Source organism: Rhopalosiphum padi, chromosome 1, assembly GCF_020882245.1.
Source record: "Rhopalosiphum padi isolate XX-2018 chromosome 1, ASM2088224v1, whole genome shotgun sequence".
Lineage (NCBI taxonomy): Eukaryota > Metazoa > Arthropoda > Insecta > Hemiptera > Aphididae > Rhopalosiphum > Rhopalosiphum padi.
Genome location: NC_083597.1, coordinates 91,716,068 through 91,738,568, shown reverse-complemented (window position 1 = coordinate 91,738,568; position 22,501 = coordinate 91,716,068). Strand labels below are relative to the sequence as shown.

Sequence of the window (22,501 nt, the reverse complement as noted above, 5' to 3'; positions counted from 1 at the left end):
ATATAAACAATATGTATACGTATATTTGCATTATAAATAAATCAATGTGATGTATTTTTATAATCTCTCTGAAATAAAATGGTAAAATTATTTGTATATCTCAAAAAAACATTTTTCAATAAAATAAATAATACATTTTTTTCTTTATATTAATACATATTACAATAATTATCTATACTCATTTAAAATGTCAAATATTTTGAGCTATTTCTAGAGAATTTAAAATTGAATGCAGTTTACTTTTCAAAATATTGGTTGTGGGTTAACTAGCTTAAAAATTGAATACAAAGAATCTCATAAGTTATATGTATAATTATAAAAATTTAAAAATATTAAAAATAATATATATAATCACATTTGTTTTCAAACGCATTTGAAGTTAAAATTCGCTTAAAATTTAAAATTATTTTGTATGTGTTATATTTTGCGATTTTTAATTTTTAATTTAAGTATTTAAAACTTGAAAATTTAGTACAAAGTAAGTTAGTTTTAAAGCATTCTCAAATACCTATCAAGAATACATCTGCACAATTTTTTTCATACATATAAATTTAAGTACGTTTTTATAAAACTAGATATTTAAATGTAAAAATAACGATTTTTCATTGTAATGGTTTAGTTATTTTGTTCATTTGTTGTAATTCATTCAAATCATATTAATTGTAAAGAATTGAAACTTTTTAGTGGTACAGGAAAACCAGCAAAATTCACTAATCCGCTAATCAAAATTTGAAATACTTTTAAGTTATAACAGTTATAATAAATGGTTATACATTTATAATTCATAAATTACTCATTAAAAATTCGATTTGTATATATCAAAAATACTCCAAAAAATATCCTGTTTAAGAATAATAAATTACAAATATATATGTTGTCATTCAAAAAAGTACAAAACTAAAAAAATTATAAAACAGTATAAGGTAATAAAAATAATATAGTTTTTTCAAAAAATTCTGTCTTGTAGCTCGTAGGTAATGACCACAACTATATAAAATAACATATAAATACATATATTATTGTACATGTCTATGGTAACAACTTAGTAAATAAAATAATTTAAAAAAGATAAATATTATTTTTTAATTAATTAAATGTTGGTATAAACACATACGTTAATATTTAAATGTGTTTATATTATGACGAATATAATATATACGTATGGGTATGATTATGCTTTACTTAATGATATACTACTTACTAAATATTAATTTTTATAACATACATATTATAATAAATTATTCTACACAATTACACATACCTATAGATAGTTTTTATTGCTTGTAAATTGTTGTAATACATTATTGATATATAGCTTGGGTTCAATTTTAATGTTATACTTGTATTTGTTCGGTATTTCGGTAAATATTTATTTTTTTTGTACGTTTATTCTCATGTAAATTATTTTTTAAATTCAAAGCGAAACGAAATTTCACTGACAATAATTATTTTTACGAAAACTCATATGTTTCTATATTAGGTATATATATTACCAATTAATTTCTTTTACCGTATATTAATTTATTTTTATGAAATGTAAAATGTTGAGTTTATAATGTTTATATAAGTATATTGTTTTACTAATAGGTACTAAATATTACGTTTAAATAGGTATTGAAGGTATTGAAGTATCTATGTTTATTATACTAGGTATACAGACATACAGTTACTACCTAGGTACTCCGACAGTGGACACTATAACTATATATAATCAATAATCATTAAACTCATTATATACTTGGCTATCTAATCATTTATTTATACTGACGTATATTATTCGTATTAATCTTACACATTACAGAAAGATTAACATTATTTATAGTAAAAGATACAGCTCTAGTAAAAATCGTCTATTCAATGAAAAATGAAATGATTCATTCAATGATTCATTAATGTTTTCAAAATATTTAGCGGATCGATAATTCTGTAGCCGTTATGATCAAAAATGAAGTGAATATCAGAACACTTATAGACTCTGTATACCGTAACCTGCGTGGATTCTTAAACTAATATTTAATATTAATTTAAGTGGTAAGTTATTACTTTTTACTTATTAATTATATATAGCTATACTAGTATAACCTTGTCTCAATAATACAAGGGCATTTGATACAATTCATCGTATATATTATTTGAATTAACTTATCTATAAGTTATAAGTTATAACTAGTTTCGCGATTATCGTTGGATTCGTAACTTTTGTATACCTATAACCTATGTGACTATGTCATCGATGTTGATTGATGGAGATAGGTGACATGCCGAACGTCAACAAGCACAGTAATTCAAGTTAACGTTTAATAAAACAAAAAAATTTAATAGGAGTGACTCATTGTCATCTGTATACTAACCAATATAGTATAGACAATAATTTTAAGTCAAAAAAAGATATAGAAATATCGTTTCTATAGTAGTTTTTGAGCAATTGTATTAATAGTACTTAGTAATAGTATCTTTATTATAACAATAGAATATCATACATTATTTTACAAAATATGCCTTCAATGCAACGGCAGTGTTTTATTTAACTAGTAGCTATAGTTAAAAAGTAAATAAATAAGATAAAATTGTTTATTTGTTTTCGTAGGTAATCAGTATTTTTATTTATTTATTTTTTATTTATAATTTTAATACGTATAATATAAATAATAAATACATAAAATATACTATCACAATCACGTAACAGACCAAACTACCAATGAATCAATGTATCTCAAATTCTCAATCAAAAAATACGCTTAATGAAAAATTGACTTCTGTTTTTTTATTGTTATATATACATGATTTGGGTAAACTATATAGATACTATATTGAGTACTTAATAAAAATACAATTGTACTTAATATTTAATATAATTATAGTATTGTGATTTGTAAATTTAAAAAAAATGTAAAACAAACATTTCATAATAGTATCTCAATTATTGACAATTTGTATCGAACATTATGAATTCTGAAGACGGCAATATATGATTATTATATTATTTACTTTGATAATCGACTTACCACTATTTCAAACAGAAGGATTTTCAATTAATTATTTAAGTAATTACTTAAATACTAAAATACTATTTATAGTAAAGTATGTAAGTAGTAAGTAGTAAGTTGTAAGTATTACTCAAAAGGCTACAATAAATTGTCATTATATAAATGTTAATAAATAATAGCCCATTTGAGTGGATGGCGGCTGTGTATTTTTATTTACTAAGGATTACAAAATAATAAAAATAATTTTAAAATTTATAAGGACTCAAAAAAATTATAAAATAAAAGTATTCTGGTACTCAAATACTTTACAATACTGCATATACACTAAACAATACACATTTTGAAATTCGAAGGACGATGGCAGTTCCTTCACACATCACACCTGTGGATAAACTATGAATTATTTATAAATACATAGACGTAATACGTCACAAAATACAAGGAAACACGTGCTTATGGTTTGGTATATTATGGTATATAATCGTATAATTGTGCACATACTATATGTGGTTTATGTACTATGTACAATTATTGTACAATAATAAATAAATTGATTTTTGGTATAGTAATTAATAGATTATTAGAAAACTATTGTCATTTTTGATTTTTCTTAGATAAAATGTTAGGTATGTAGGTATCTACTCGAAGCATCACGAATCGTATAAAATTAAAAATATTAATTTTAATTGTTTGATATAACTTATGAAAGCTGACTGTTTATTGTTTATGCAATTATAAATAGTAAATATTAAATTGTAATTATTAAAATTATTAATAAGAACATGATGATATGTATATATCGAACAAATTATAAATAGTAATACCTAGTAATAAACATAAACTATATTATGTAGCTTATGAAGTTTTACGTTTTGCATTATTATAATATAATACACAATGACTCACCACTCATAAATTTATTTTAATAAAATGCATTTATTCAAATTCTGGTTTTCGAAATTTTTAAAGAGTTAAATTTTCAAAACTTGGATTTGTGTAATTGGTAACTGGTGATGTAAATTAATTTTTTTTTAATGGAAACTGAGTACATCATATGTATAGAAGGTAGTGCTAAAGAACAATACAGTACCTATAATAAGTATAATATGCAATATACTAATACTATATTGAATATAGGATTAAATATTATGTCTTAAAACGTTTTAACATAGTATGGTATAGTCGAACAAAAATACATTCTATTATTTCAATTATTTGGAAGTTTTAAAGTTTAAGATATAAAGTTCATAAACGGGTAGCTTATACTTTTTAATTCATAATATTTTTATAGGTAGAAACCAGTAGGTTAGGTAGGTATTATGAATAATAGCCTAGGTACCTACACGTATACTAAGTACTATATATGTGATTATGTGAATACATATATATTATAAATTATAATACTATTATCATTTATAAATTTATAATAGTTGTTTCTCTGTATATAAGTCTTATCGTTGCTTAATTAAATATTACTTCATTATTTATTTATAATGAAAATGATTTATTATTTTTAAAATAATATAATGATTATTTGTTAACATCTCGCGAAGAAAAAAAAAGGTGTAATTATCATTTTATCAATGCATATTTTGATAATGATTTTAATTCATATCAAACTATTTTTACGTTGCATATTTTTATCTGTAGTAAATAATAATAATTATAATTCAAGTTTTCTTTAAATAGGTAACTTTTGTTGTAAATGCTGTACCTATAGATGTTTATTGAAATAAATAGTAATAAACCAATAACGAATTAATGATTATTTCTAAACTTTTAAAATGATTGATAATCATTGAATGTATCATGTATCCATATCATTCATAAGTCATAACACTAAAATAGTAGGTTTTACCAAGAGTAAAAATCATTAAACTTGTAGTACTTATGTCATTTGTATTTAAATCACAACACACGAATAACCAAAATGACTAGGTGCGTTAGCGTAATCACATCGGAATTTTATATGTTGTATATGCTACTCGAATCTGTGATTAATTACTAATAAAAGTTTAAAAAGACTAAATATAAATAGTTGCCATGAATTACTAAACGATTGTCAAACGATTAACTATCTAATCCTTTTCAATAGACACAATCACGCAACTCGTAATGAAAATATGCACAAAGCGAATATTATTTCCATCGCATCTTCTGCTGCGCGTCTGGTGGGTCTTTATATAGTTTATGTAAATCGTTTTTAGTATAGGTAACCCGTAACCAACTATATGTATATCTAATATCTACTATTATAATTTATAATATATATTCAGCGTTTTGTACGAGTGGACGTCAACCTGCACGACAACACACAATCACGATTCACACGCGTATGGACTATGGACTATGGAGTATGATATTAATAATAGCCAATAGGTATATAATATTGTATGAATAAACAAAATTTGATGCAACCACTGCCATACAGACATAGTGAACATAATATTATATGTGATTCACGATCTCGCACTTCACAGGCGTGCAGCAATATATCGTACACAATACGGCCAGGCTTGAAGTTTAACAATACATACAACGAATGTTTGCAATCCAACACGATTTATATATATGGAGAGGTACATCGTACATCTATCGGTCTATCCAACGATATCATCTATACGTGTGACTTAAAAAAAATAAAATAATTGTAATATAATACGTATATTTCACGTATACGATTGTACGATAATCGAATACCTACGAAAAAACATACGAATGCACATAATTACACATACAGTGGTATAATAAAGTAAAAATATTCAAGGGTATACCAAAAAAAAACCTTTTGAGATACCCTGGATAATATTCTTACCTTTGAATTTGATAACAGTCAATTAACTTAAATATTAATTTTCCTAGTTATAATAAAATTATTAGTAGTGTATTTGAACATTCAATTTTTAAACAGGTATTATATATATAATATACTGTATACAGTAAATACTATTATACACCGCATGGCTTTAATCAAAAACCACGTGATGAATCTTCATCGTATAATTCTAGTACACCACTGACAAAATAATATATAATATAATAATAACTAATAAGGTAAAAATGTTATAACTTATAATCGCAAGTGCACTTTCGTTGAGAGGGGAGCGGAACTGCGCCTCTGGATCCGGAAATGCATGCGAATTGGCGTTTATGTTTATAATATTATAGTATGTAATATGTTTATAATAATTATTGGGCGTTACGAAGGTCCTAATAGTAATCGATTAAACGTGTTGAAACGAATAAATTAACGACTCTTTGAAGTACAGTCACCTCGATATCCTATCTCTCTTTTTCTCCTCTCACTCGCAATTTTGGTAATAATCCGTTACTTTTAATTCTAGTGGCCCGTCATCTATATAGTCTATGAGTGGTCCGTATCGTCTACTCGCTATCTCTCTTTCGCAGAATTGCCAGAATCTCACAAATTATTTCGGTTTCAGTTATTTTTGTACAAACTGCACGCGTCGGCGTCACATTGTCGCCCACCATCGCGTGCATATTATTATATTATACATTATTTCTGTATGCACTGTATATCCGGCTAAAGGGTTATTCGTCACACGCACACAGTCGCTCGTCACTTCCCGTCACGTATGTTTTCTTTCCGCACACGACCGAAAATGTTGCCAAAACGGTTATTGTAAAAATATGCAAAAATCGGTACTTTCGCATTTAAACCGGCTCCGTCCCGCTCGACGATGACACGTGGACACTGAATATTATTAATATTTAATATTACGATTTCACTTATTGGTAATTTTTACACAATAATTATGAGTTCAGCGACCGAAATCGTCGATGATATCGACCGCGTGAAATAGTATATTTAATATATTAAAATACTGGTAGGAATGCGGCAAATCCAAATATCGGATAATAAAACTTGGTAGTTTATTAGTAGGGCCCGGATTCCAATGCAAAATGCATCATTTTTTGATTAATCCTAGACAATGCTTTCCAAGTTTATAATTTGATTCATGTAACAGAGACTTCAAAGGTGAAATTTTTATTTTGCATTTTTTTGCTTTTTTTTGCATATTTCAATATTTTTTCATTTTTAGAACATATTTTAGCTTTTTTCGGTCATTTTTTCGTTTTTAATGCATATTTGTATAATATACAAGTATAATATATAGACATTTGTCACCAGATGACATTTGTCATTTTAAATATGCTCCTATAACATCAGTGGACGTCGAACGAAGTTTTTCAACATATAAAAATATTCTTTCGGACAACAGAAGATCGTTGGTGTTTGAAAATATTAAACAATATATTATTGTTCAATGCAATGCTGAACATTTTATAGGTAAAATAGCTTAACGTAGAATTTAACATAATCTTAAGTGTATATTTTGGTATGTTTAGAATGAATAATATTTCCCCTAAAACAGCCAAAACATGCGTTTCAACATCATATCAGTCAATATTTCAAATTTTCAGTTTTTTTTTAATAAAATAATTATTATGTCATTTATAAATTACAATTTGTATAAAAAAATATATATGGCATTTTTAAGGTCATTTTTGTGGTAAATTGTATTTTTTAAGTGCATTTTTAAGGTCATTTTTGTGGTAAAATGCATTTTTTAAGGGCATTTTTGGCTATTTTTTAGAGCATATCTGTATGGTTTTAAGTGCATTTAAATCCGGGCCCTATTTATTAGTATATTATAATGTTATGTAAATCGGACGAAATTATTGGCATACTAAAGTCTAAGTAGCCACTAGCCACGTAGGTATACAAATGCGTAGTACACTATATAGTTTCGTCACTATTAATTGAAACCACGCTGACCCAAATACAGCGCATCGTATTTTTTTATTTCCCAGACTTCAATTCATGTACATCGTAATATTTTATTTCCCACTTTCCCAGACATCAATTATTTATGTCATTCGCAAACATACATTTCTCCGGAGCACCTATTATAGTTGTGTGGGTATTTCATACTATATTAGTTGTTTTATAATGCAATATCCCCGGGGTCCGGAGACATAATTCATGGTCTGCGCGTTATTTACTTAAAAATTACACATTATTAGCGATTATTAGTCGCGTAATAATATTAACTGTATAATACACTATAATATTATGTCCGAAAGCAGAAGTGTATTATGTCACCACTGCAGACTATATACATATATATATATATATATCTAAAGGATATTTCAGATATTATTATTATCCATAAATCGAGAAAAAAACAAAGAAAATGAATAACGGTGAGGTAATAATAATATAGGTACTTAATATCACACTTGTTGTATTTTTAAAAGATATGGATAACGAACGTAAAACATCACAAATACTAGTGGCAGGTTTGGGTTTTTTCTTCGCCAAGTTACCATAATATTTTATGTTTAAAAATTAATTATTCTCTTGTAATCGTTTGCTAACAGATTTTGTTAACGGGGAGCAACGAAATCGTTGTTGCTCATCGTTCGCATCGCAAGTTGGAGAATATTCTAGAATTCTAGATTGTGCCGTCGTAATGCTGTGCGTGTGAGCATTCATTAGGTACACTGCAGTGGACATTATTATCAGATACTTTTACTTTTATATAATAATTATTAAACTTTCCCTCTGTGTTTACGGGTTTATGAATCTGAGTTTGGGTTTGTGTGCTATCGTAACGATAACATAAATATTATTAATTATTATTAAATGTATCGTTACGATAAGAATATATTATAAATGCATTGTTAGAACATTTTATTGGCGAGGTCGGACGAAATCGGAAATTCGTCAGATTGACACGTAGACAAAAAAAGTCCACTCGAACGACCGGGGCGGAACGAAAAATATTGGTGTATTTGTTTCTCGACGACCCAATTCTCGTTTGCTTCGTGGTTATCGCATAATATATCAAAGTACCAAACACGAGAAAAATCGATTCGTCGTTTAAACGGACACGACAATAATAATAATAAAAATTATTATTTTTGTTTATCATAATATCTCAATTCCACGTCGTGATTGTAAAATAAATTCGGTCAAGACACGTACTGCGAGTCTGTCCCTCGAGTAGCGTACGATTCTATAATAATTGTTATAATTGTTTTTCTAAACAATTGTGGAGAACGTTCAATATTGTGTTATAGTATTATTATTATTATAGTTTCGAACGAGAAAAAAATACCACGAATCTCGCGTGTTACGTAGGTACGACGAAAAAGTTTCACCGAGAAAGGCGACATGGCCACGAAACGTAGAAAAGCCTATACAATATTATTCGAACGCAATACGTACTATTTTCAATAATATACAATATTATTCAAACGAAATACGTACTATTACAATAATATTATATAGATACGAGCGGGGCCGACGGCAGAATACCGTGACGTGTCACTCTTTTCGATTTCGCTCCGGACTTGGCGATCCGAACGGTTTTCACGACGGCATCTTGTTTCCTACACGACGACGTAGTACAATGACGTTGTTTCGTGCACAGTCGATAGAAACACAAAAAAACAAAATGATTTCCGATGGCCGTTTGTGGGACGTGCAAGGCGCGATGACACGAGCGTACTCCGAGAAAAACCATAATACCATAATATCCGACTTTGCTGCCGGGGTCGCGGACAAAAATACGAAATACGAATATGCAAACGTATTTACTTGTACTACACAACGACGACGACGACGACGACGACGACGATAATAATAATATTATTCTAACGTGGAATATTCGACGCACAAGGCACAGTCGCCGCCATCGGACATGACAACGACGACGGTTAACGTTCTATAGTTTGGGAACCACTGGAATTCGGTTTGCCGTCGTCCGCCGCGGCAGTGGTTGGCGGGCGGGCGTACGGGACGCGCGCGCGTACGTGTCGCGCCATCTGCCAGCACCGGGGCCGAATTCGGCCGACAATATTCCCCCACGATATGGATGTGGCGGGTGGGTGGTGGAGACCCGTCGTCGTAAAAACGCCGCTGCCGACCCAACGTCGGGAGGAGGTGGGTAGGGAAAACCGTTGATCGTCGACAATGGTGTGGGGACGGGTGGTAAGCGGTTGCCACACGTGCACGCACGCACGTACGCCCGAGTCGACGGCAACGACGAGGGCGAGCGGAGCGTCGCGGGGACGGTTCGGATCAATAACATCCAGACGACGAATGCCTAATACCCCTCGCCCGCCCGCCATAACCGACCGTGTTTTAGGACGGCGAACGACCGGTGTAACCGACGCGTCCCCGAGGCCACCAACAGCGGCGGCCCGCGGGACGGGTTTCATAACGTCGTCTAGTGGGTGGGAGATGGCGCGGCGGTGAAGTGGTCCCGGCCATGGCGCGGCGGGTTGGTAGTGTGGCCGGTGTGGCGCGGTGCGGGGTCGACGGCGGCGGTAGTGGTGGTAACGCTCGTTCGCAAGGCGGAAAGGTCACACGGCCAAAGTGATTCTCATTCCGTTGCATTGCGTTGCACATAGTCACGACTCGCGCACCGTTCTTAACGTTCGACTCGTCCAGTGGAGTAAAATAGAGAAACGAAATCGGTATCGTTACAGAAACGTTTTGTTTTTTTTTTTCTCTAGATACAATCGCGCGCGTATATAAACATATTTATACGTCCTTATCCGAAATCGAATTTATAAATTCCCGCCAGTTGCCGACTGACGTGCATACCGGTAACAATCTCTTAGTGCGAATTGATGATAATAATAATTTAAATTATTTATTTATCGGTCCATACGTTAAACGGATTATAAAAAATAATATTGAATATTAGAATTGTATTGATTTAACAATACGTATACGGACAGTGAAAAAAAAAGTAACGATAAACGGAACATAAGAAAAATAATTTCAGACAGAATCAGATCGACAGAAATCAGTCGAATTTGTTAGAAAATCGTTAGCTCCGAAGAGGGAATCTCGTCGTTGATTCCTTATTTATTATTTTTTTTTTCGGAACACTTGCATATTAATAAAAAAAAGCTATGGCTTTCATGATGCCTGTTGTAAAAAACGATTACAATATTTACAAATCGAACCGGAATAGACGCGTTTCCGAGTGTTCCAACGACAAGACGTCCGCCTCGTCGGCTTCGTCGTGCGGTGGCACCAGACGGGTGCACAGCGGTTCCCGGTCGGCGGACGGTCCGTCGCTATCCACGTCGCCCGGCAGCGATTTTATGGTAGGATCACCGGCCCATCGGTCACTCGGTGGAGTGTCCAAGCAGACAGCTTTTCACCACGGCAGTCTGCAGCACCACCACGGGGTGGCGTCCAGAAACTCGTCACGGAACTCGCAGTCCAGCCTGCAGAGCCCCGCCAAATCTTCGTCGTCGTCCTCGTCACCACCAAAGGTGTCGTCCACGTCGTCGCTGAACATGTTCCACTCGAAGCTCGTCGATAAGCTCAGACGGTCGCTGACGTCGAAGTCCAAAGACAGTAAGTGTCAGTCTCTAGATAAGAATATTATAAACCTAATTCTTACACTCCATGTGTCACTTATCGGCTATCCTCGGCCAACGACTTGGGATAAACCTCGGAGTCCAGCTTGTTTCAAAGAAATCTGACGTTAACTGCGGTGCGTCCATACATTTTTTCATGTTTGATTCCGACAAGTGTTGATATTTAGATAGGTACCTATAATATGTTTATTTACTATCTGAGGGTATGCGATTAGTGTATAATTGGTAATTGGCTTGTGACGACTAAACTCTTTTATGGTCTGTTTGGTGTGTCCCCAATAAACCCCATCTCTATATTGGCCCGATGTTCATTGTATTTGATATGACCCGAATTTCATTGTATTCTCATGCTATTCAACTGACAATAATTTAACCTTCTCCTTTGTGAAACGAATATAAACACGTTGTTGTTGTTGTTATTATGCATTAGTATATTACTATAGGTACTTGTAAAGCTTCTGAAAAAAAAAAAAATCAATAATATTGTTGTAACCATTTTAAAATCTTATTGACGTTAATATAAACATTAAATTTATATAATCAACTTAACTATAACATTACCTACCACAAAGTATACAGACTTGGCTTGGTCTTGTTTATCAATTCCTCCAACATAATATACAATTCATACTAACTTGAGTAATTTCAATAACTTCTACTGACATAAAGATGTATTCTAATAATAGATGTATGTGTGTTATACAGATAGCACAACGACAGCATCTAGTAAGGATATTGCAAGGAGAAGATCCTGAGATATGGCCAAAGGTGACGACCATCAACGGTCAGTACCAAATCTGACTAGATCAGCAAAAAGCCGGCCAGTGTCCTCTATGGCCACATCCTGTCCATTGGGCACCAATATTGCGCTATGACAAAATAAACAGTAAAAAATCAAGAAAACCAACAGAAAATCATAGTGTACTCTTGCGTGCAAGGGTAAGTGCCGGCACTTTGTTTAGAATAATAAATTATTTATTACACGAGTCGCATCTATTTTAAAATGCTTGACTTGTTTTTTTAAATGGATGCGTCGTGTGTTTTGGTTAATAATAGAGAGTATTCTAAAAATTGTATAAATAATAGCCTATTTTAAGTTGATACCTAGCCTATATTATATATAAAAAAAAATGTATTAGTTACATTTTTTATGTACATATTAATATTGACAGCTTATGTGGCTTATCTCAGCATTATGGTTTATTTTTAATATTATTTTTTAGTACTTTATGAATACTACTATATGAAAATTAAAGAAGGTACTCGACTAATTATAACTTAAGCCTATCAATCAATAGGGGACAAGGTCTTATAACCTTAATGTTTAATGTATTATATTATTGTTGAAAATGTCTTGATGTATTAACAGTGATCAAAAAATGAGGGTTTTTTAAAATTAAGATACTCTGATAGTGTCAAATATAAAATCAATGCAATTTAAATACAATTTTAAATCCAACAGGATTCTAGGCAAGATTTAAATTAAATACTTGGTAGGCTCTTATTGTTCTTTCTTACCAACCCGCCTACTTTAGTGTATAAATAAATGTATATAATATTATATCAATATGTAATTTGGGGGTAAAATTTCATTCAAAAGCTTTTTTTTTTTATAAAATATTACAGATCAAATATTTTTAAGATATATTGAAAAGTATTTATATAGAATATTTTGGCTGCAATAATTTATAACTCGCACTCCATAAGTCTGATCGACCAAATAAAATTAAAAATACCATATCACAAAATGTATTCTTTTGCAAATAATTTTAATGTAGTTTTCGTTCGTAAGGGGCAACATATGTCCTACCTGGATACTCAATAATAGACTGTACTTAAATTTGTTAGATGTTCATTAGGCTGTTACGTTGTATCATAAAGGGAAAATTATTTTAATGGGTTGGTAAGTTAAGTCTGATGCTCTGTTTTGTTTATAATAGGTAAAAATTAATCAACCATATATAATCTGTGATACGTTTGTTACTATTTTTTTAAGATATTCAGCTTTTATCTTTATTTATCTAGGTAAATAGGGTTTACTACAACATGAAAATAAAAACTGTTATTGTTTTGGAGTTAGCTTAAAAAAAATATTATTATTACATTGGGCGCCTAATCATTAATTCTCAATTATTCATTTTCCAAGAACAATTCTCATTTTTTTGTCATAATTATGAATATTATACATTCTCTATCAAAAAAGTGAAAAAAAATTATCATAAAACTTTTTAATGTATAATATGTGTATGTATACATAATATACGTTTAACTCCCTCATATGCAATTAATCATTTAAAACAAATAGCTTCCACAGTTATATTAATTTTAACATTCATACATAGTTATTCAATTTAGTTTTAATTCATTTTCTTGTAATAGTTAAAATGGTTTTAATAATTTAAAAATTAAAGTACAAAATAATAACTAGTAAGAAACTATGTTACCATTCATTTTTTATTTTAAAATGTATGGATATCATAAATCTTGATACAAATTTTTCATAGTATAACCACATCATTAAATCATAGCTAAATTAGTATAACAGAAAATTATTATATTCATTTATTTTTGATGGCGCCCAAACCACAACATAAATAATACTTGTCTAGAAACCATAATGAGTTACAATACTAAATGTGATAATTACTATTTACTTGTCCTTTGAAATACAATAGTCAAAAATATTTGTTACGTTTAATTATATATTTTGATGAAAAAATGAAACTAGTCTTTTTATTTTTTATTTTATTAAGTTAATTTCCTGTCATGTCTGATACCAAAATAAATTTTATCACCGGTTTTTTTTTTCAATAAAACAAAATCATTGAATTAGACTGATTGATAGACTAAATAATTTACACAGTATTAATATAATTGTTTTGGAACTTCAAAGAAAATGTACTTAAAAAAGTCTTACAAAATTATGCTGTCTTACACATAAATTATTATAACTAAATTATTAAATTATCTTTATTTACTTTATTTACTTTATTTGTTTATGTTTTTCTGTCTGTACGCAAAAAAAATTAATTCTATATAAGTCTATTTTATTGTATAAGTGCCGGAAGAGAAAAATGTATTTTACATTTTGATTTGTAATACAATTGTAATAAAATCCTTAATTAATAAAATATTATTTTTTATTGTTCAATATGTTGTTTTAATTTTTTTTCCTTTAAGATTTCCACATAATCTATTTGTAATACCTATTAACCCCATATCTATATTTAAAAAAACTAATTATACCGAAATTAAACAGAATTTTCGTATAACTACAACGATAGTTTTGTGCCATTATTGAAACTAGATAAAAACTGTCAATATGCCAGAAATAAAAATCAACGTAGGTTTTCGAATTCGGAAGTATTACCAGAACAATACCATTAAGCTAACTTGGTAGTTTCATGTAAATTGAACCTTGATATGACGTTATTATAGTTCCTACGCGAATTACAGAACAACCAGCGGTGTACCATATTATAATGGAACAGGAAATAAATTACGCGTCTGGTGTATGGTGTATCCGTAATTTAAAAATAAAACTACTAGTCATTCAATTATTCGCATGGTAATTTCACGACGATGGGACGACGTTAGAAAATAAATCGTACAAAATCCTTTCGCCGCCCGTGTTCGAGAAAGGGTCTTTGCTAACAACGAATATCGATCCTCCTATATTATTTATACAACGAATACAATTATTAGACATCTTCCATTATACATAATATATTTCGAAAAGGTATCCCGGCATTCGGCAGTAGTGAAAATTCTTATGATCGATTAAGTATTAGCTATGGACGCGGTCATCTGTACGTTTTAAGCCAAACGAGGAATTTATGGTTTTACAGTGATCTGATTTCTGTGCCTTTTGGCTTCTACACATATTTTAGTCTAAAAAAGTTTAGCGCTTCAAATGTTTGTACTATTTATAAATTTGAAATCGAATAAAGATTAAAATATGTGATACCTTAAATCTTTTGACATATTGTTTAGAATTCTCTATAGTTTTCTGAAAAATTGTGGTGAGAATAAACAATTTTATTTAAATTACTCGCGACTATGGTCGTTCATACATATCACCTGTGTGTATCATATTCCAATACCTATTATGAGTTATGACATATTTCAAAAATATCTACTAATGAATTTTTAATATCATAGTTGTACCAAGTAATCAGTAGAGCAAAGGTAAAAAGATGAATTATTATTGTTATTACTTATTGTATTATAAATTACTATTAATATAAGTCTTTTGGGAAGCACTTTGTTGTCTTGTTTCTAAACGACTTTTAAACAATATTTGCCATTATATAATACGTGAATCGTATAATACGAAATCTATAACTGCAGACTGAATGACGTATAACGTGTAACAGAAAACGAAAGCGATCTGATCGGAAAGAATATTCTATATAATAATATTACAATCGTAATAATTAGTTTAAACACTTTAAAGCAACTAATAAACAGTTTTAAAAAAATTCAACACAAACATTTACGTCATACTTATGTATATGGAACATCAAGTCACCAACAGTAAATAATAGTCATCAGTACTTAAGTACTTATTTTAAAGTCTCAACAGTACTTGTGATGGCACGTTCTTATATTATATCGTTGCGATTACGATTAGGTAATACCTACCAGCTGCATTTAAATACATTTATTTTTATTAATCAATAATCAGTAATAGTTATTAACCGATAGCTGTAAATATTTATGGTATATTTTACTACAAAAGTTATAAAATATTATACCAATTACCAACCCTGAACCCATAAATTTAATATGATTATTGCTTAGGCAGCAAGCACAAGCCACAAGGTAAGTATTACTTCATTTTTTTTATTTATCATAAATTTAATTAAATATAGACAAATATCTTACCTATGTATATAGTATAATATGTATGCATAGAGGCTAAAATAATCTATATAAGTATCCAGATAATATGATTGTTTTTAATCATAGAAAAAAATATTATATTTTATACATTTTATCAACTTTGTATTAATTATTAAATAATTAATAGTACCTACCTACCTAATATTGATTTTTGATGACACTTTTCGGGCCATCCAGAAAACACTAAATTGTTACAATTATAGGTAATAGGTAAAATTATGCCAATTATTATGATATACATAATATTATGTTTTTTACAAATTGCAAGCTATACATAATATAGTTAATTATAGTATGATATAATTATAAATGAGTTATTAAATTTCGAATTTCGGTATTTTTCTATCTGAAAAGTCGGCGACTCTTTTTGCCGTTTAACTCGTTTAAGAAGTAAATAACTCGATAAAATAAAGCTGTACTTGTAATGAAATGCACTCACGACTTATGACAGATGAATAGTGTCGGATTTAGCGGATTGCAATGTTACGTAGTCTCGAGACCGAGTTTTTTTTAGAGGCCTCAGGTGGATGTCCTAGATTTTCTGAATTTCTAAAGTAATAAATGATTAAAAATATTGAATAATGGCTAAGAAAAAAATATATTTTGACAAATTACCCGAACCTGCATTTGTTATAACTATAAACTTATATGAAACCTAATTGTGACTCGATTTAAAGAAGTACATGAGCCATGAAATTCTTTTCTATGGTTGAAATATTTTCTTTTTTAAACCCATCTCACTCTTTCAATTGCCAAAAAAAAAAAATGTATCAAATGACTGATTTTTTTTTAAGGTCCTCCAATATTAGTTGTTAAACCCCGGCCTTTCGAGACTTAGATCAGTTAGATCCAGTACTACCGATGACACATATTATGGTAAATTAATTACTTTAAATTGTAATATCTAGATTCTAGGTATACCCGCTCCGTTCTGGAATTCCTAGGCACACTCAAACGTATGGATCCCCCGGGTGCCACCTCGGCAGTAATAGCTAATGTCCATCATTGCAGTGATGCGGAGGAGTGTCCAATACAAATAAAGCACACCCGGTCGGATCGCTACGGTTCGTTAGAATTTTAATTTTAAGTATAAGCTCGGCTAGAAAGCGACGTGATTTCCGGTCTCGGCGCATAATTTTATTATTATTGGTTGGCACCGGAGGGGGGGGGGGTGCAAGGAAATGTCAATGTCTAGGTCGTCATCGTGGCCGACAGATCGGTGAAAAGCCTCGAAGGGGTAACCATCCCTCTAACGCCGCCGCCATCGTCGTCCCACACGCGATTCGAAGTATATAGTTGCGGTCGTACGGTAGACGCCTGGCGCATGACGTCAGTAGCGCACCCATACCCCGCCGGACGAAGGGGAAGTTACCCTATTTGTGCGGTCCCCGTCGATGACGCATTCTCACCGCGTCGTGTAGGTAGTAGGTATCATTCGCTATGGGCGAGTCGAGTACTCGCTTTCGACTACGCGTCTGACTTGACTTCCATTTTTCATATTACCGAAAACGTCAAGTTATAATATGCTATTATAAAGATTATTAATAGTAATATCGTTTACCTGTTGTAAATATTTACGATAAATTTAAAAAAAAATATGTATACTTTGCACATTATAAAATTTTAACGCTAATAATAACCTTTGATATCGAAGCGAAATTATTATCGATAATAATGATAAAAATAAATATATTATTATTATCATCATTTTTTTTATTACAATATTATTGTTATTATTTGTTAAAGAAGTATAGGTATTGGATTTCGTTCCTACTCCTAATCTGTTATAACTTGACAGGTGGTGAACTTTTGGTCGAAAACAATACAATATTGACATTCATTATACAATAATATTTACCGAAATGTCGATTGGTAACGATGAAAAAAAATTCATCGCCGATGATGTAGGTAAACAATATACGAAAATAGAAAGATAATTAATAAGTTATTAGTAGATTGATTTTTTTATTTATAAACGGCGCGCGCACGCGCGAATCAAAGTTCGTCGGTGCTATTATTATGACCGCTGTACCTGCAGTATGCCGTGCGGATGTGTGATGATGATAATAATTATTATTTTATTTGAGTTAATAAGACGCACGTAAACAATGCGGGGTCGTCGTCTACGAGTTTACGACTGAAAGGGAAATCTACTATAGTTTCACGCATAATAACGCGTGTTTACTGTGCTTTACTACGACTAGTGCAATGTGCGTATTTATTTGTAGTGTCGTTAATATTAATAATAATAGTATAGTAGTTGTAGTAGAACCTAATTTTATATAGTTAAAGTTATAAGTATAGCAATAATGTTACAATACATTAATATTGTGTTATTCCGGTGACGTGGGTAGTTGTTTTGTATACTGTAGGTTAAAAACAGATGTATTTTTAGAACTTTTTGAATGTTATTTACCTACCGCTATTAATGTTGATGTTGTTGTGGTCAACAGATAAAATGGCTATAACTGAATGATAAAAAATTGCGTCTAAACCAAAATAAAAAAACAATGCCTCTGATTATACTTCGGAAAAAAACGTAAATAGTAACTTAAAATTAAAGTGAGTAACGTATACGCAAACGTATCATTATGTGGTAAATATATTCGTATTTTTTTTTGGTTTGAAACTTTTAACTATTGAACTAATATCATACTTTGGTAACAGAAACCAGTAAATGACATTCCTCTAATCCTTAGGTAGCCTCTTAAATCAGAATATGTATAGGTGTTCGATTTTCAAATGGATCAGACTAGGGAATAGGGATATAGTCAAACTAAGTTATAGAAAAAGGGCATTAGGAAAAAATAGAATATATATGTAGGTAAATATTGATGTGTTTTTTCAAAAGTTCTTTGTATATATATAATCTCTATTTTCTCTTATAAATTATACAGCTATACATTTCTATCCTTTTGAGTTTTGATTGTTTATTCCGTCTGTGTAATACGTTTTCAATCCATCCGTACTCAAATCTCAATAAGCCAAGTTTGACAGCAATTATCAGGATTTTTAGAATGGAAACAATTGGGTTCTAGGCAATGTCTTAAAAAATCCGACGAAATGGAGGAATAAACAATTTTCATTTATACGTATATTATGTATTTTTAGACGATCCTTCTCCGATCTAAACTTTAAATATTTTTTTATTAATAACTAATAAGATTTATTTCTAGCGTGCGTTCGTCATTCGCGCCTTTTTACTCTTAATGCGTACCTACGTTTATTTCTAGTATAGGTACGAGGTACGCTTTGAATGGTTCGTTTAGATATGAGCGCCGATAATAAGTAGCTTGCAATCAGGCATCAAGTCTATAGTCTGTTATGATTTATTAATTATTATAGATAAATGCATATCGAAAAAATAAAATAATTATTTTCTTAGAATGAAACGCCAAGGTTGTAATATGCCATTACTTAAAAATCAAAAGTTGATACAATGACACAGTTTCCTAAAGACAAATTGGCGGTGAATATAAAATAAAAATGTTATAATTTTTAAAACATTAATGACAATATATTAATTTATAGTAGGTAATATGTATTTATAAATTTTAAATAAAACATTACTTTTTCTATTATAAATTATTGAATGGTATAGTTAGATTTTTTTTGCAAGTACCTCAAGTATGTATATGTGTACTGTTTACAGTTTATACTCGACGTTGTATCGAAGTTTTTTATTCTTTTATTAAATTTATCTCCAATTTAACATAATAAAACACTTAAATTATCATTAACGGCCATATTAATTATATATATACGCGTGTGTACGTTATACTTATATTATGATATAAGAATGCAAATATTGTGTCATATGGCATACCTAGCTGATACCTATGAACATGCTGTGTACCATATATACATCTTTAATTCACTTGAGGACTTGCGTAACTCAGTGGCGTCCGACATCATATACTATAACAGTCCGATAGTTAATAAGTCAAGATAACGACTAGGCGTAAGGTGTATCTACTTAAGAACAAAATAGAATATATTTAAAATTATACACAAAATGTCCTCCCGTCGGTAATAATGATTAGAATATGAGCAAACTCTTTAAATAGTAGGTTCTCTTCAAAGTCCGCGAAACTTAAATCAAGCTCGTGTTTCGGATTCACAGTAGGTAAGTCTTCTGATAAAGACCGAATACAATATTACACAGAATGAATAACCATTCACCAAACATATTCAGTCCTCTTTGATAGTTAAATAATGCGTTTTTAAAATTCTGATATTGGGATTTTTAAATATTTACATATATAAATATATATGTATATACGGACCATATTTTCATAAACTTAGATTTTTATACCATCTATCATTTAAGAAGTTTGACAACACAAACTAAGCGTTTATACAAGACCCAACCTTTTTTATTTAAAAATTCAAAAACTCAGAATTTAATACAAGTACATATTATTATTGAAAAAAGGGGGATAAACATGCTTGGTGACTCACCCCACATATTATGATGTTTGGTATTCTTGCGCCATACATGACGGAGTATTGCGACATTGCGTTTATGAAAAATAATATATATATATTATATTGTATTATTAATTAATATTATACAACATTAGGTATTACATTATATAAATACCTACGGTAAGTCTAAAGAGGACCGATGTCATTTGTCATGATGTTTTCACAAAAGTGTGTCAAACCTTACCTTTAGTATATGAATAAGTGAGAATTACAATACATTTTCTGGCTTACAAGTTACAATTTTACTATATTGATCCTGTGTGATTTTAGTGGAGATAATTCTGAGGGTGCTCGCCCTGGCTGTCACATTAGTCGTAGCTTTGATTTGTTCTTCTTCAAAACCTTCCGCGGTTTCTATACTATATTAAACAATAAAAAATTATATTACATAGCCTAATATTTACTAGATTCAAAAAGGCAACTGTGAAATTAAATGAATAATTTATTATTTATGCTGAAGAAATACTAAGAGAGTATAGTATACACTATAGAGTATGTTAAGTGTAGGTACTAATGTACTATATTATAGTATTATACGAAGTATAAATACGTACATTATAATAAGTATATGGATTTGAAATAAACCGAACTTTTAGTGAGTTAAGAAAAATAAATTGATGTAAGCTTATTTGAGTAAAGAAGAAATATTACGTAAGTTTTCATATTTATTCAGATTTATTGTAAACCCTGCATCGTCCTTATTCCGTTGTCAAATATTTCAAAACTATACAGATATGATGAACTTATTGTAGATTTTCTTGGGAAGAATATTACATAATCTCCGTTTTTAAGATTTTAATTTTGAAACATTATACAGTAAATGTACATATTATTATTGCTCGAATTGTTAAGTTTTTGAATCGATAACAATTCGTTTTGCAATAAAAATAATGATGTTAGAATAGATTCTATTATAACGTTGTCTTCTATGAACATGTCTAAGAAAAGGAGTCTGAAATATTGTTTTTATTTTAAAACTTTCCATGCTTATTGCTTATGGAAAATCAATTTTTCCTCGTTTTCACTTGCATAGGAACAAGACGTCATATTATTATACGCCTACAGACTAGGAGTTCAAAAGTTTGTTATACCTACACCTACATCCTCGGAATTTATTCCAATGAAGTCAATAATATTATAGTTAATGGGTTTGCCTTTTCAAATCATATGCCTATTGTACTGCCTATACTTCTCCATTCCCATATTATACTATATATTACAATTTATTATAGTAATATACTAATATATATATATACGTTTGTTAAAGTATTAAAGTTTACAATTGTTGTCATACAATAATTTAGTAATTATTATTATTAATAAATAAATAAATTAATTAATAATTCTCAAAAAATGGATAGCTGTAACTTTCAAGTTAAATTTTGTTATTTGTAACTATCGTATCATCTTAAAAATAACTTGTATACATTCTTTAGCTTAATTCATTTAAAAGTAATAGTACCTCTTACTACAACTACATGTATGCTGTATATAACTTAAAGTTATATTTTAATCAATCGTACATGATGCAGTTACTTTATATAGTCTGTTTAATGTATATACCAATAGTCAATAAATATTACCTACTTTTATTATTCAAATATAATTGAAAAATAATGGTGTAAGTTTTTTGAAAACAGTCAAACTATTTTATGTGTGGTGTAAATTAATTCAAAATTTGGAGAAAGTTT

At 29.9% G+C, this 22,501-nt stretch overlaps 1 protein-coding gene across 1 annotated transcript; it reads left to right on the top strand.

Moving 5' to 3' along the window:
* The first annotated feature begins 10,394 nt into the window (after positions 1-10,394).
* LOC132928535 (uncharacterized) lies at positions 10,395-14,568 on the top strand. Its single transcript, XM_060993291.1, has 2 exons — positions 10,395-11,394; positions 12,123-14,568. The coding sequence occupies exons 1-2, from the start codon at positions 10,941-10,943 to the stop codon at positions 12,170-12,172; spliced, it is 504 nt and encodes a 167-aa protein (XP_060849274.1). The 5' UTR covers positions 10,395-10,940; the 3' UTR covers positions 12,173-14,568.
* The last annotated feature ends 7,933 nt before the right edge of the window (positions 14,569-22,501 follow it).